This window comes from Oryctolagus cuniculus, chromosome 12 (assembly GCF_051225735.1).
Source record: "Oryctolagus cuniculus isolate XC-2025 breed Fujian yellow rabbit chromosome 12, ASM5122573v1, whole genome shotgun sequence".
Lineage (NCBI taxonomy): Eukaryota > Metazoa > Chordata > Mammalia > Lagomorpha > Leporidae > Oryctolagus > Oryctolagus cuniculus.
Genome location: NC_142878.1, coordinates 63,735,142 through 63,748,116, shown reverse-complemented (window position 1 = coordinate 63,748,116; position 12,975 = coordinate 63,735,142). Strand labels below are relative to the sequence as shown.

The window sequence follows — 12,975 nt, the reverse complement described above, 5'->3', positions numbered from 1 at the left end:
CCAATAAGTAAATCCTAAATAAATAAATAAATCACTAAGAGAGCTGGGAAATGGAGGCTGACACCTCTGTCCTAAGGGCTGATGTGACTCTTGTGTCCCCCTTAACCAAAGAGCAGCATGGAGGGAGCCAGGGCCAGGGATGGTGCCTGGATCCACATGGGAGGTGGCAGCAGGTAGAAGGCTTCGCCCCATACACACGGGTTTAGAAGCAGATGGGTTGGCTTCACAATACGTTTAATACAAAATGGCAGCAGCTACATTGCAATCATAACAAAATTAGCCATAGGGCATCTCGAGCTATGCCTGCAGGCAGTCTCAGCTGGAGCACAGCCAGCCACCCAGGCCTGCCCCGGCAGGGCCTGTGTGGGCCGCCCAGCCAGCTGCGGATGGTCACGTGGTCAGGACCGGACAGTGCCTGTGGCACAGAAGGGCTCAGACGAGCTGCCAAGGAGGCCAGCGTGAGCCAATCCTGCACAAGCACACTGTCCTCGGCCAAACTGCGGCTCAGGTGCTCCCAGGCTGCCTGCAGCGTTTGCCTCTAGGGACTGGCAGAGACAAGACTGCTTTTTCACTGTTTCTGGTCCCAGAAGAGAGACCACCAAGTTCAGTAAATACAGAGGGGCAATGCTTCGTGGTACCAGAACAGGGAGGGCTCCCTGCCAGAGGCTCACCCAAGAAAGGGGGTGCCCACCCCAGGAAGGGAGCCTCAGGCTCCAAGGACAGAGTCCTGCTCAGCAATCCCCAGAGAAGCCACTCGGACTCCTGCAGGGCCCACTCTCAGCCCCCAGAGGCTCCCTGGCTGGCAGGCTTAGCTGTGAGGCTCCAGGAGTGTGGCAGCGGGGCTGATGCAGACAGGACGGCCGAGTGGCAGGGCCTGCCTTGGGCGGGGAGCGGGAGCCACCACTTTTCTCTTGCCAGGGCCGGGGCTAGTGGAAGTCTGCGTTGAAGGCTCTGCCGATGACCAGCCGCCGCACCTCGCTGGTCCCCGCCCCGATCTCGTACAGCTTGGCGTCGCGGAGGAAGCGGCCCATGGGAAAGTCATTGATGTAGCCATTGCCACCTGTAGTGTGCACACACGGGCAGATGAGAAAGGACAATGGGAGAGGTGATGGGGGGTGGGCACAGCGAGGACAGCCAGCGGAGCCGGGGCAAGCGAGGGGCTAGCGTGCGAAGGCCACCTGTGGTGCTGGGGCCAGCAGGCACAGGAAGCGGAGACCGCGGGCAGACATGGGGCCAAAGGGACAGGACGACACTGGCATGGCAGAACCGACATTCAGACGGGCTGTCAGGCGCTGGGCAGCTTTGCAACAGGCCTGAGCAGCGGCAAGGATGAGGGGGCCTACTGTCTCCCCATCTGCGCTTCCGTTTCCTCCCCCTCACTGGGGAATGGCGCCAGCTCAGCTGTGGCTTAGACAGGGTGGGGAGTGGGGCATGGGGCCGCTCACCCAAACACTGAATGCCGTCCAGGGCGACCTGCGTGGCACACTCGGCGGAGTACAGGATCACACCCGCACAGTCCTGCGGGAGGAGGCACGGTGAGCGGGGCCCCGCCATCATGTGGCTGCGCCCTCCGAGGGGCTGGCCCTCACCTTGGCGGTGCAGTGGCCCTCATCGCAGGCCTTGGCGACGTTGTAGACGTACTGCCGACACGCCATGAGGCGTGTGTACATGTCGGCCATCTTCCCCTGCATCAGCTGGGCACAAAGGGAGGTCACAGGTCGACATGCAGCCACGAGCAGGGGAGCAGAGAGGACTTGTCTCGGAGGACAGAGGTGGGAGCAGCTCTGGAGTTAAGGCCAGGGAGCTGCCATTCCTCTGCGCACGCTGCAGCCGGAAACTGCCCTTGTTACCTCTGAGGCGCCATTCCCAGTGCGCCCCGGACAACAGCTGCCACAGACTTCCTGTGTCTCCTTCAGACCGTGCCTGACTGAAATGCCACTCCCTTGCCCTACGCCCCTCGCAACCTGCACACTGCCCCTCCAGCATCTAAAACAGGAGCGGAGAGGCCAGCGCTGTGGCACAGTAGGCTGAGCCTCTGACTGCTGTGCCAGCATCCCTTATGGGTGCTGGTTCTAGTCCCAGCTGCTCCTCTTCTGATCCAGCTCTCTGCTATGGCCTGGGAAAGCAGTAGATGGCCCAAGTCCTTGGGCTCTGGTACCCACTTGGGAGACCAGGAAGAAGCTCCTGGCTTCAGATCAGCCCAGCTCCAGCCATTGCAGACATCTGGGGAGTGAGCCAGCAGATGGAAAACTTCTCTCTGCCTCTCCCTCTCACTCTGTAACTACCTCTCAAATAAATAAATAAAATCTAAAAAAAAAAAAAAGCTAAAACAGAGTGGAGGTGACAAGGTGAGGAGCAGCCTGCCCTCTAGGAGCTCAGCCCCTGTGGCTGGAGGAGGACAGCCGTGGTGCACGTCCCACCGCTACCTGGAAGTGGCCGATCTTCTGGCCGAAGGCCTCCCGCATGTGCAGGTAGGGGATGGTGTGGTCGAGGACGGCCTGCATGAGCCTGTGGAGAGGAGGAAGACACCATGGCCACCCGTTGCCTCTTCTCAGCTGTACAGAGGCGGGAGCGCGGGACCCCTGCAGTGGACAGGCCTCAGAGGCTGCGCCCCCGCTGCACATTCTCGTCGGCTATGCAACGTTGCTCCTCAGGCCTTCTGGGCGTCACCTAGTGCTATCTCCCTTCCATGTGCAGAAACGAAACATGGGAGGAGGACACTCTCTTTCCAGGGCAGCGTGTAGCAGCTGGGAGGTGGGGAAAGCTGCTGCTTGGGACAGCACCATCTGCCCAGCGCCCCCTGCAGCCCTGCACTTACCCGAGGGGCCCTCCAGCCAGCACAAGCCGCTCCAGGTCCAGCCCACTCATCAGCACGTAGACACCCTTACCCACGTGGCCCAGGACGTTGGCAGCTGCCGGGACAAGTGCTGGTCAGAAGGAGGGGGCTGGCCATAGCCTCTTCCCTTTTATAAAAGGTACAAGCTTTAGGGGTGTCAGGATGGCCAAGTGATCTAAAAGGTACAAGCTTTGGCAACGTGGCTCTTGCACAAGGCACTAAAGCATGTCACATGGTCTTCAACCGGAGCTCCAGGTAGGAGAGAAAAGGACCGAGTGTACCACTTCCCGTGGGAAGGGGAGCTTCCAGGCCCCTACAGTTTCCCCAAGACTTCGCTTCCTTCGCTGGTCTCCCTGGGATGGAGCAGGAGACGCCATGACTGCTTGCTCGAGCAGCCACTCCTCCCTCCTGGGTCTTTCCACTCGACCGCCCACTCAGGAAGAAGAGAATTACTCTTCCCCCAGCTGAGTCTGCTCTGGGCCAAGGTCACCTCCTCCCAGGGTGCTCTGAGACAGCGTCTATGTCCAGGAGACGGGCTGTGCGGTGCCAGGGACAGAGGCTGCGAAGCGCCCTCCGCCTAAGCCAGGACCAGGATGGCATGGGAAGCGTGGGTGGGAAACCACTCGAGTACTAAAAGTTGGTATCAGAAACCTGCCTTTAGTGCAGGCTGAATTGGGATCTGCATGGATCCCTTTCCTTAGCTGTTCCTCTTAACTATGGTGCCTGCTCCTGGGACAGCTGATCAACTGTTGATCCAGTCTGCCTACTGGCCTCCTTTGCACCTGCACCTCCCACCATGCTACATTGTGTCACATCTTCAGTTGCACCTCAGGCTCCTGAACAAGGCACAGAGGCTCCACAGGCAACACAGAGAGCCTGCAGGGCATCTGTGGGCTGGGACACATTTTACCTCTGCTGGCTGCTGGAAGACCAATCCTGGGCAGTGTTCCCCATCCAGGAGAGACCAGCCTCCTGCTCAGCCAGTCAGGCTCCAGCTGTCAGGAAGGACAGAATGCCCCGCCCAAGGCCCCAGGGCAGCCGTCTGTCATTCACCGCCCACAGGCCCTGGGCTCCCCCATTCTCAGCGACACTCACCAGGTACCTTGCAGTCTTCAAAGATGAGCTCACAGGTGTTGGAGCCCCGCATACCCAGCTTGTCCAGCTTCTTGGAGGTACTGAAGCCAGGCATGTTCTTTACAGGGGACAAAAGGAGGCTCTTGCTGCAGACCAGCCCCAAGGGGCCACGTTCAACGGAGCCCCGGGAAGTGTGCGCCCCTCTTCCTGCAGAGCAGGGAGCACGCCAGCTTCCTATCCATGCCTGCCTTCCCCGCCATGCAGCCTCTCCGTTCCTGCTTCTCCCCCCTTCTCACGGGATCAGTTCTTTCTCAAAGAAGTGCCCAGGCCTCAAGTACTCCTGGCGCCCCCTGGCCGTGCTTCCTGCCCCTGGGGATGGATCCCCCTGAGGGTCTCAGCAGCCCAGTCACCTCCTGCCCTGAAAGCTTCCCCATGGAGCCCCGCCCCCACAGTGAATTCAGCCACCTTTCTGCTTTGACCCAGATTACTCAGAGCAGATGTGCTGGCAGGGGCCCCGGGAGCGGAGCGTGGCACTTGTCACCGCCCCGCCCCTCTGGCTGGGGAGGGTGCTGTTACACAACCTGGAGGCTGCCCAGCCCAGCCAGGCCCTTCCCACTCCATGCTGGCCAGCTCCCCAGCCCTCCCCACAGAAGGTGCTGAGGCCCTGTACAACCCCGCTCCCTTGGGAGCCCCGCCCTCACAGGCACCTGACCCCTGCTCATGGTCATCAGGCGGATTCACCACCTCTCCTCCTCTGCTCCAAATCACCATTGTGCTTTGCTCCCTCCTTCCCAGACAGCTCAGTTTCTCCTCCCATTTTCCTTTAGCTTCACCCAAAGCTTTGCGTAGCTCTCCTTGGTTCTTGAAACAAACCCAGACCCCAAGGTTCCATTCTAGCTCCTTTGCCTTATCGCCCTCTCGCTTTCATCGTGCGGATGGCGGAAGGTGAGTCTGCAGTCTGCCACCCCTGTGCTTGCCCTGGATGCACGGCAGGGCCTCTCCCAGGCCTCCTCTGTCTGCCCCTGGCTGCGTGGCCTGGCTCCGCCCTCTCACACTTGACCCCCCTGCTCTGTCTCTGGCAGTCTCCTGTTGGCCTAGCCCTCCTGGCTGAGAGCCCTGCACAGCAGATGACGCCAATGGTTTGTGTGATCAGTCGAAGGAGCTGCCCCTGGGGGCATCAGCATAGCTGGGGGGAAGAAGTGTGGTTGGCCACCCAACACTCACCTTCTCCACAAGGAAGGCCGTGATGCCCCGGGAGGCTGGAACAGCAGCCATGTCCGTCTTGGCGTAGACAATAAGGACGTCAGCATCGGGGCCATTGGTGATCCAGAACTTGTTGCCGTTCAGGACATAGTGATCTCCTAAAAGCAGGATGGTGGCTTCTGATTCAAACTGCCTCGGCCTGTCTCAGCCACTGAGTGCACAGACCTGCCGCCGCACAAGAAGCTGCCCAGTGGAGAAACAGTTCGGGAACACCCCCCCACACACAAACACACTGTTGCCCTGCCCCCTGATAAGGGCTGTCCGGCTCAGTATCCCACGTTGAGCGTCGCCTCACCTTTCTTTTCCGCTTTGAGCTTCATGGAGACCACATCAGAGCCAGCGTTGGGCTCACTCATGGCCAGGGCGCCGATGTACTCGCCACTGATCAGCTGCAAGGAAAACCCCAGTGAGCACTGCCAAGGGACCCCAAGTTCAAGACCCGGGTGCTGCTCTGTGCTGGTTGCATTAGGCGCCTGCACACTTCTCTCTCAGACCAGCGAACTGGGAAGTCCTTCAAAAGAAGGCCAGCAACCACAGGGTCCGAATGCCCCTCCTATGCCCATTTTCTCTGCAAGCGCAGCAGGCCCCAGTGTCCAGTTGTGGTCCAGCTCCGGAGCTCTGGCCCAATTTATATATATATATATATATATATATATATATATATATATATATATAATTTATTGAAAGGCAAAGCACCAGAGAAAAAGGGAGAGAGATCGTCCATTCATTGCTTCACTCCCCAGGTGGCCGCAACAAGCTGAAGCCAGGAGCCAAAAACTCCATCCAGGACTCCCACATGGGTGGCAGGGTCCCAGGCACTTGGGGGCCACTTTCTGCTGCCTTTCCAGGTGCATTAGCAAGGAGCTGGATCAGAAGCAGAGCAGCTAGGACTTGAACCGCTGCTCTGATATGGGATGCCAGGTGTCGCAACAGCAGCATAACTGTTCCACTGTGCCACAACCTCGGCCCTCCCTCCCTTTTTAAAAAACATTTATTTATTTATTTATTTGAGAAGCAGAGTTAGAGAGAAGCAGAGGGAGAGGTCTTCCCTCCGCTGGTTCACCCCGCAAATGGCCACAATGTCCAGAGCTGCACTGATCCAAAGCCAGGAGCCAGCTTCTTCCAGGTTTCCCACATGGGTGTAGGGGCCCAAGTATTTATTTGGGCCATCTTCTACTGCTTTCCCAGGTGCCTCACCTTGGGGAGGTACTTCTCCTTCTGGGCCTCATTGCCATTACGCACAATCTGGTTGATGCAGAGGTTGGAGTGGGCACCATAGCTGAGCCCCACAGCTCCAGAAGCTCGAGATATCTCCTCCATCACCAGCACGTGCTCCAAGTAGCCTAGGCCAGAGCCGCCATACTGAACTGGGATTACAGGGGCCGGGGGTGGGAGTGGGGAGAGGGTATGGAGAGGAGTGGGAAAAGCAGCTCAGATTAAACCTGGCATTGACAGAAGAGAAATAACATGGGTGGCATCTATTCTAAGTCCCCCTCAGCGAGGCCACGAGGCTCAGGTCTTGAACTCTGCTCACAAGATCACAGACCTAGTTTTGCCTGCTGCTGCTGGGCAGCTCAGGTGTGGTTCAGAAAATCACCACTGCAATTCCTGTTTTACCCAGACAGTCCTCTTAAATGAAGACAAGCAACCTGAGCACTCACTGGTCAGCAAGTTACAGAAGTGCAGAGGCCGGGGAATAAGTGGAGAGAGAGTGCCCAGGGTTTAACAGATAAACACAAGGCGGAGGGGTGGGAGGCGTCCCGAGCACCAAGAGCAGATTCAAAGCCAAGGAGGCATGTGCACAGCACCTAATGAGATTTCACAGCCTAGGTATGGATGCAAAGCAGCAGCAGGGGTGTTGGGATGGGGGAGCCAGGCCTGCGGGACAGCCTGGAGGCGCACCGTATGGCAGAGGTCAGGAAAGGTGCTCGCGGGGAATCCCCAACTCCCCACATCAAGAGGTGTTTCCTTGATGGCAGGTGCCAAACCAAAGTGGCTGAGTCATCTGATACCAGGCCTGGCCTGGGTGGTTGTCTGGGTGGAGCCTGGCAAGGCGTCCACACATGTTGAGACAATCGTGTGGAGGAGGCAAAGGGATTAGGCCAGGATCACTCGGACCCTTGGACACGCCATACTTGGTAGGCTACCCCAAGTGATCTGGGAAGTTTAGAAGACTGCATCGGAGGCTGTGGTAGGTCCTCGCCCCTACTGGCTCCCCTCATTCCTCAGCTGTGTCCTGCCAGCGGCTCCTAGGCAGGGGCCTAGGAGCCCACATCAAGAGGTTTTCCTTGATGGCAGGTGCCGAACCAAAGTGGCTGAGTCATCTGATACCAGGCCTGGCCTGGGTGGTTGTCAGGGTGGAGCCTGGCGAGGTGTCTACACAGGTTCACTCTGACCAGGAAGTCAGGCTGGAAAGGGGCGAGCCTAAAGGTAACCCCCAGGGCAGCAGGCAGAAACCAGAGCCTGGAATTGGCCTTCTTTGCAAAGTTCTCCCTTAAAAGTGTTCTCACCTTTCTTCTTGTTTAACCCTTTTTTGAGTAGGGCTGGATTTACTGAACACACCGCAAGGAAGGAGCGGGCAGGCGGATCAGGCAGCGGCCAACAGCTGCTGCCTCACAGGAACCCAGGCTGCCTCTCTTCCCGGGAATACCGTCCGACTCAGAACCACCTGCTCGGTGCGGGTCTCAGAAGCCCGAGACACCACGGCACAGACAGTCTTGCTCAGGAGCTCCCGGCAGCCTTCCCCAACCATTTGACATTAAGGAGGCCCAAACTAACTTGTAAGTGGTTTCATTTTATTGCTATTTATGATGTGACTTTCTGTGCTCAGCTCAGATCCCAGGGACCATCCTCCGAGTGGTGAGGGGAAGGGCATAAAGAAAAGTATATATAGGATTGTTCCTCAATATCCCTGGGCCCTGGCCCCAGGACACCCAAATCTGGCTACCCACGTCCCTTATGTAGAATGGTATAGTATATGCATCAGCTCTATGCAATTCTCCCATATACTTTAAGTCATCTCTAGATTACTCATACTACACAACACAAGGAAAACGCTAGGTTAAAAGTTGTTCTACTGTATTGGCTAGGGAATAATGACAGGAAAAAAATGTCTGAACACGTTCAACTATGGATGCACTCCCCCACCAACCCGAACTATCTTCGCTCTTCAGTTGGCTGAATCCTGTTCTACCCCTACTCTCAGGCCAAGAGGGAGGCATAGGCCCTCGCAGGGTGGGCTGTCTTGGCCTTGGCTGGGAAAGGTAAAGGCTCAGCTCTTCACTGGAAGCCAGGCTGGGCCTCGTCTTCAGAGGCCAGCAACCAAACCAGGGCCTACAGCTCACTGCCCTCTCCGCCTGGACACAAGCAGTCCAGGAGAGCCCAGCTTCTTCCTGGAGAGCCCACTAAGGCTTGCAGTGAGAGCATGCTTCTCACTCCACCTGTTCCCAAAGGAGCTCCAGGGCCACGCCTCAGGCAGAGGACAAAGGCAGCCCCTCCAGGGACACACCTGCCCTGACCGCCCCTGCCTAGGAGCTGCTGGCAGGACACAGCTGAGGAATGAGGGGAGCCAGTAGGGGCGAGGACCTACCACAGCCTCCGATGCAGTCTTCTAAACTTCCCAGATCACTTGGGGTAGCCTATCAAGTATGGCGTGTCCAAGGGTCCGAGTGATCCTGGCCTAATCCCTTTGCCTCCTCCACACGATTGTCTCAAAAACAGACGTGTGTCCTCTTGTCTGGGCTACAGCCAGTGGCCACTGCCTCAGGTTCAAGGGGGAGTAAGTTCTGGGCCTTCTGAGCATGATTTCTCCCTCTCTTCCTGCTTCTTTTGGGAACTGTGTCAAAGGGCACACGAGAAAAGTTCTCTGTAGGGAAAGAAACTGCACTCACCAGGGGCTGTGATGCCCAGGACTCCCAGGCTCCCCAGCTGCTTCCAAAATTCCTGCCAATGGAATGGAGTGGAGTGAGTTGTGAGTAGAGAGCCAGTCACATGCGGCTGCAGCAATGAGACCCCCCCCACAGATCGGGGGAGGAGCCACACTTGCAGGGGGGCCTGTGGACTGTCCGAGCCCAGCTCTCAGGCTGCCCCTCTGCTTGGGTCTCAAACTCACTCGCAGGTTCTTGAACTCGTTGCTCTGGTCAATCTCCTGGGCCTTGGGAGCCAGGTGCTCCTGCAGGAACTTAGCCATGGTCTGCCGAAGCTAGGACAAAGTGGACAGATTTTGCTGAGACCAGGGGTATATATAGGAAAACAGGCCAAGGAACCTCACCAAGCAGCATCGGCCTGCACTGGGAGCAGAGGCAGAGTCCCCCAGTTTAAGCTGCCTTAGAGGCACTTCACCCCTCTTTCCCAAGGTCCTCAGTCTAGACTGAGCTGTAAGATGTCATTCCCCTACATAAAATCATTCCACAGTCTCCCCCTGTGCTTCGAATAACACACCAGCTCCTTCCTTGGGCCCACAAGCTGACTCTGCCGGAACTGCCGGCTTTCCCCACTCACTGTGCTCCAGCCACACCCCCTCAGTTCCAGGCACGTGGCTGGCTCTTTTCTGACCCTAAATCTTTGCTTACAAGAGATTACTCAAGGGAATTAGAAACTCCTCTTGGCAGGAAAGCCTGATAACTAGGACTGAATCCCAGGATCTATGGCCGAAGCCTGGAGCGATTCAGACAAGCTCTGCAGCTCACCAACATGCTTAGCGCCACAGGACTACATTCCTGGCACGGGATCCAACTTCCAACTCAACACAACCTCATTCCTCCTGCAAGGGTTCTGGTTCAGCTACAGCTGAAATCAACTCTTTCAAGTTCTTGTGTCCAGGGGCCCACACTGGCACCACAGGCTAAGCTGCTGCTTGTGACACTGGCATCCCAAAACTGGAGCTCCAGGTTCGAGTCCCAGCTGCTCTGCTTCTGACCCTTCTTCCTGCCAAGACACCTGGGAAGGTCACAGATGATGGTCCCAGTACTCGGGCCCAGACACCCAAGTGGGAGAACAGGATGGAGTTCTGGGCCTGGTCCAGCCCCAGCTGTTGCCAATATTTGTGGAGTGAAACAGCAGATGGAAGATTACTCTTTCTGGGCCAATCTGCTCCCAAATAAAAAATTAAACAGAAAAAAAAAAAAAAAAAAAACGAAAGAAAAAAAAAAACATAAAAACTAAGCAAACACAAAAACCAAGCTCTTGTTCAACTTTGTGCTCCAGATTGGACCCAACAGGATGAAGGAGGACAGTAAGCCACACAACGCGTTTCAAAATCCCCTAGTGTCTACTCGGAAGACTCACTGTAAGTGTGAAGACCAGCCAGGTCTGAGAACCGCGTTCCAGGAGCCAACCTGCCATAGTTCGAGGATGGGAGGACTACACACAGACGGAGGGCCCTCTGCCCCACGCGGGAGCCCCATCCAATGCTCCACCAGCCAAGTTTTCCAGGAGCTTTCCCTCGACTCCTCTCATCTACCTCCAGCTGCCAGGCCTTGCTCTCTTAAATCGTCCCCCCAAGACTCGACAATGAAGTCAGAGGTCCGTGCCCAAAGGCAGCTGGACCAGCGGCCCGGCCCGCCCTCAAGCTGGTGCTCCCATGCCCCGGAGGGCACAAGCCGCGGCTAGGTGGGGGACGGGCGAGAGGCCCCGGGACGACCACGGAGCTGGACCTAGGGGGCCGGGCAGGGGGGTCAGTAGCTTACCTGCTTCTGCTCCTCGCTTAGCCCGTTGATCGCATCGTCTACGGGCAATAATGAATACGCTCGCTGCGAAAGGAAACCGGCGAGCGGCGGCCGCAGCCTCCAGCTAGCCACACGCCGCCCCAGAAGACAAGCTGCAGTCGCCATCTCTGCCTAGGGCAAGGAGCCAGAGCGGCAATTTAGCCAGTTCTTCCGGTCCCACCAATCCTAGCCTCACCTCCCCACCCAATAGCGGGCGGGGGTGGGTTTCCAGTAACCAATCACCCTCGGCAGTCCCGGAGCCCGCACCGCCCTTGGCCGCCTCGTGAGCCAATCAGCTGAGATCGCCCTCCAACACCGGGAGCGCCCCTGCAGCGGGTCGGTGTGCGTGCGGGGAGTCTGGGCTTGTTCTGCCTAGCTTGGTGTTTTTGAACAAAAGAGCAAGGAAAGTGTTTTTTCCTTTGAGTCGTTAATACAGTATCTTGTTGTGTTGAAATAGCAGCCCCTAACTGCGGAAATCTATATCCGTAGGAAAGCAAAATGTTAACAACAGCAAGGTGACCAGATGCCCAGAATTTGCGAGTGTCAAATCTGGGATAGCCGAGATTGGGAAAGAAGCGTGCTCGCTCTTAGTGTGCACACAGCCGTAAAATACGGCTTATTCTTATATAACAGGGTTTGTTTTGACTTGTGTTTTAAGCAGAGGCTGTCTTCCAAACGAGCACGCAGAACTTGTTGCATGGGTGCAGGAAACTTTCTTCCTTCCATTGGTGTTTGAGGTGGAAAGGAGAACCGAGGGAGATCAGGCTCTATCCTCGTGCCCCCCGGTGCCCCTCGCCATCCCCCTTCGGGACCATCACAGACTATTTTTCCGTCTGGGAAATGAGAACAGTACCACCCACTGGGAGGTGATTGTGGAGAATAAAGGGGGTGCGCCCCTCCCTTCGGACAACCTTTGGCACAGCATTCTCCCTTTTAGCCCATTCCAACCTCACATGACTTTTCAGAACCCCTTCCCCAGCTTCTACTCCACCTTTCTCAGCACTTTGAGAGTCATACATTCTGGAATTTTCTACCGAGTCAAATCCCTTTGAAATCAATCTTTTAGATGTTTGAAGATTCTCTTGATGTTTTGGGCGCTCAGGGGATTCTGTATAAAAGCTATGACCATGTTAACTGAGAGTTTTGGCACTTTTCCCAAAGACTTCCCCCTGCAAAAATGAACAGACAGATTTTGCCACTGACCATTGCACAATGTTATGTCACGTTCTGGAAAACAGGGTTGAGAAGCTCAAAGATGAATGAGTGCTGCTAATAGCAGAGGAAGATCCAGAACAATATCCAAGTTTTCTACCTCCCACACCCCCAACCCATTTAAAACTTAACAATACAGGGGCAGGTGTTGTGCTGCAGCAGGTTAAGCTGCGGATTTCGAGGCTGACCTGCATCCCATATGGGGGTGCAGTTAAAGTCTAGCTCTACTACTTTCTTTGTGATTTATTTGAAAGTCAGAGTTAGAGAGAGAGAGAGAGAGAGAGAGAGAGAATATCTTCCATCCATTGGTTCACTCCCCAATTGGCCACAATGGCCAGAGCTGTACTGTTCCAAAGCCAGGAGTCAGGAGCTTCTTCTGGGTCTCCCACATGGGTGCAAGGGCCCAAGGACTTGGGCCATCTTCTACTGCTTTCCTAGGCCATAGTAGAGCTGGATTGGAAGTGGAGCAGCTGGGACTCGAACCGGCACCCATATGGGATGTTGGTGCTTCAGGCCAGGGCGTTAACCTGCTGCGCCACAGCGATGGCCCCAACTCTACTACTTCTGATCTAGCTTCCTGCTAAGGCATCCTGGGAGGTAACAGATGATGCAGATACAAGTGCCTGGGTCCCTACCACCCACAAGGGAGATCCAGTTTGAGTTTAGGCTTCTGGCTTCAGTCTGGCCAGGCACTAGCTGCTGTGGGCTTTTGGGGCATGATCAAGGAGATGGAAGAGTGATTTCTCTCTCTGCCTTTCAAGTGGATGAAAATAAATGTTTATAAAAACAAAACAGATATAAGAACTCACATAAATGCCCTGTCTCTCTTCATCATTTATTATTTTCTTGTGTTTTATGTGGATTGAAGCAATTATGAATACATAA

General features: G+C 56.0%; 1 protein-coding gene across 1 annotated transcript; it reads right to left on the bottom strand.

Annotated features, from left to right (window-relative positions):
* Positions 1–217: 217 nt before the first annotated feature.
* Positions 218–11,012, bottom strand: IVD (isovaleryl-CoA dehydrogenase). Its single transcript, XM_002717982.6, has 12 exons — positions 10,861–11,012; positions 9,285–9,374; positions 9,064–9,115; positions 6,371–6,540; positions 5,469–5,562; positions 5,135–5,271; positions 3,932–4,028; positions 2,819–2,912; positions 2,427–2,508; positions 1,590–1,694; positions 1,446–1,518; positions 218–1,060 (listed from the first exon to the last, which is right to left on the bottom strand). Exons 1-12 carry the CDS (start codon positions 11,002–11,004, stop codon positions 927–929), a joined length of 1,272 nt encoding a protein of 423 aa, XP_002718028.2. The 5' UTR covers positions 11,005–11,012; the 3' UTR covers positions 218–926.
* Between the last annotated feature and the right edge of the window lie 1,963 nt (positions 11,013–12,975).

Excerpts from the sequence above, each read along its gene's own strand:
- IVD (XM_002717982.6), bottom strand. The coding sequence starts at position 11,004 with ATGGCGACTGCAGCTTGTCTTCTGGGGCGGCGTGTGGCTAGCTGGAGG. Across the intron at positions 9,116-9,284 it reads ACGAGTTCAAGAACCTGCGA|GAATTTTGGAAGCAGCTGGG; the intron begins GTGAGTTTGAGA and ends TTCCATTGGCAG. Across the intron at positions 5,563-6,370 it reads AGGAGAAGTACCTCCCCAAG|CTGATCAGTGGCGAGTACAT; the intron begins GTGAGGCACCTG and ends TTTTCCTTGCAG.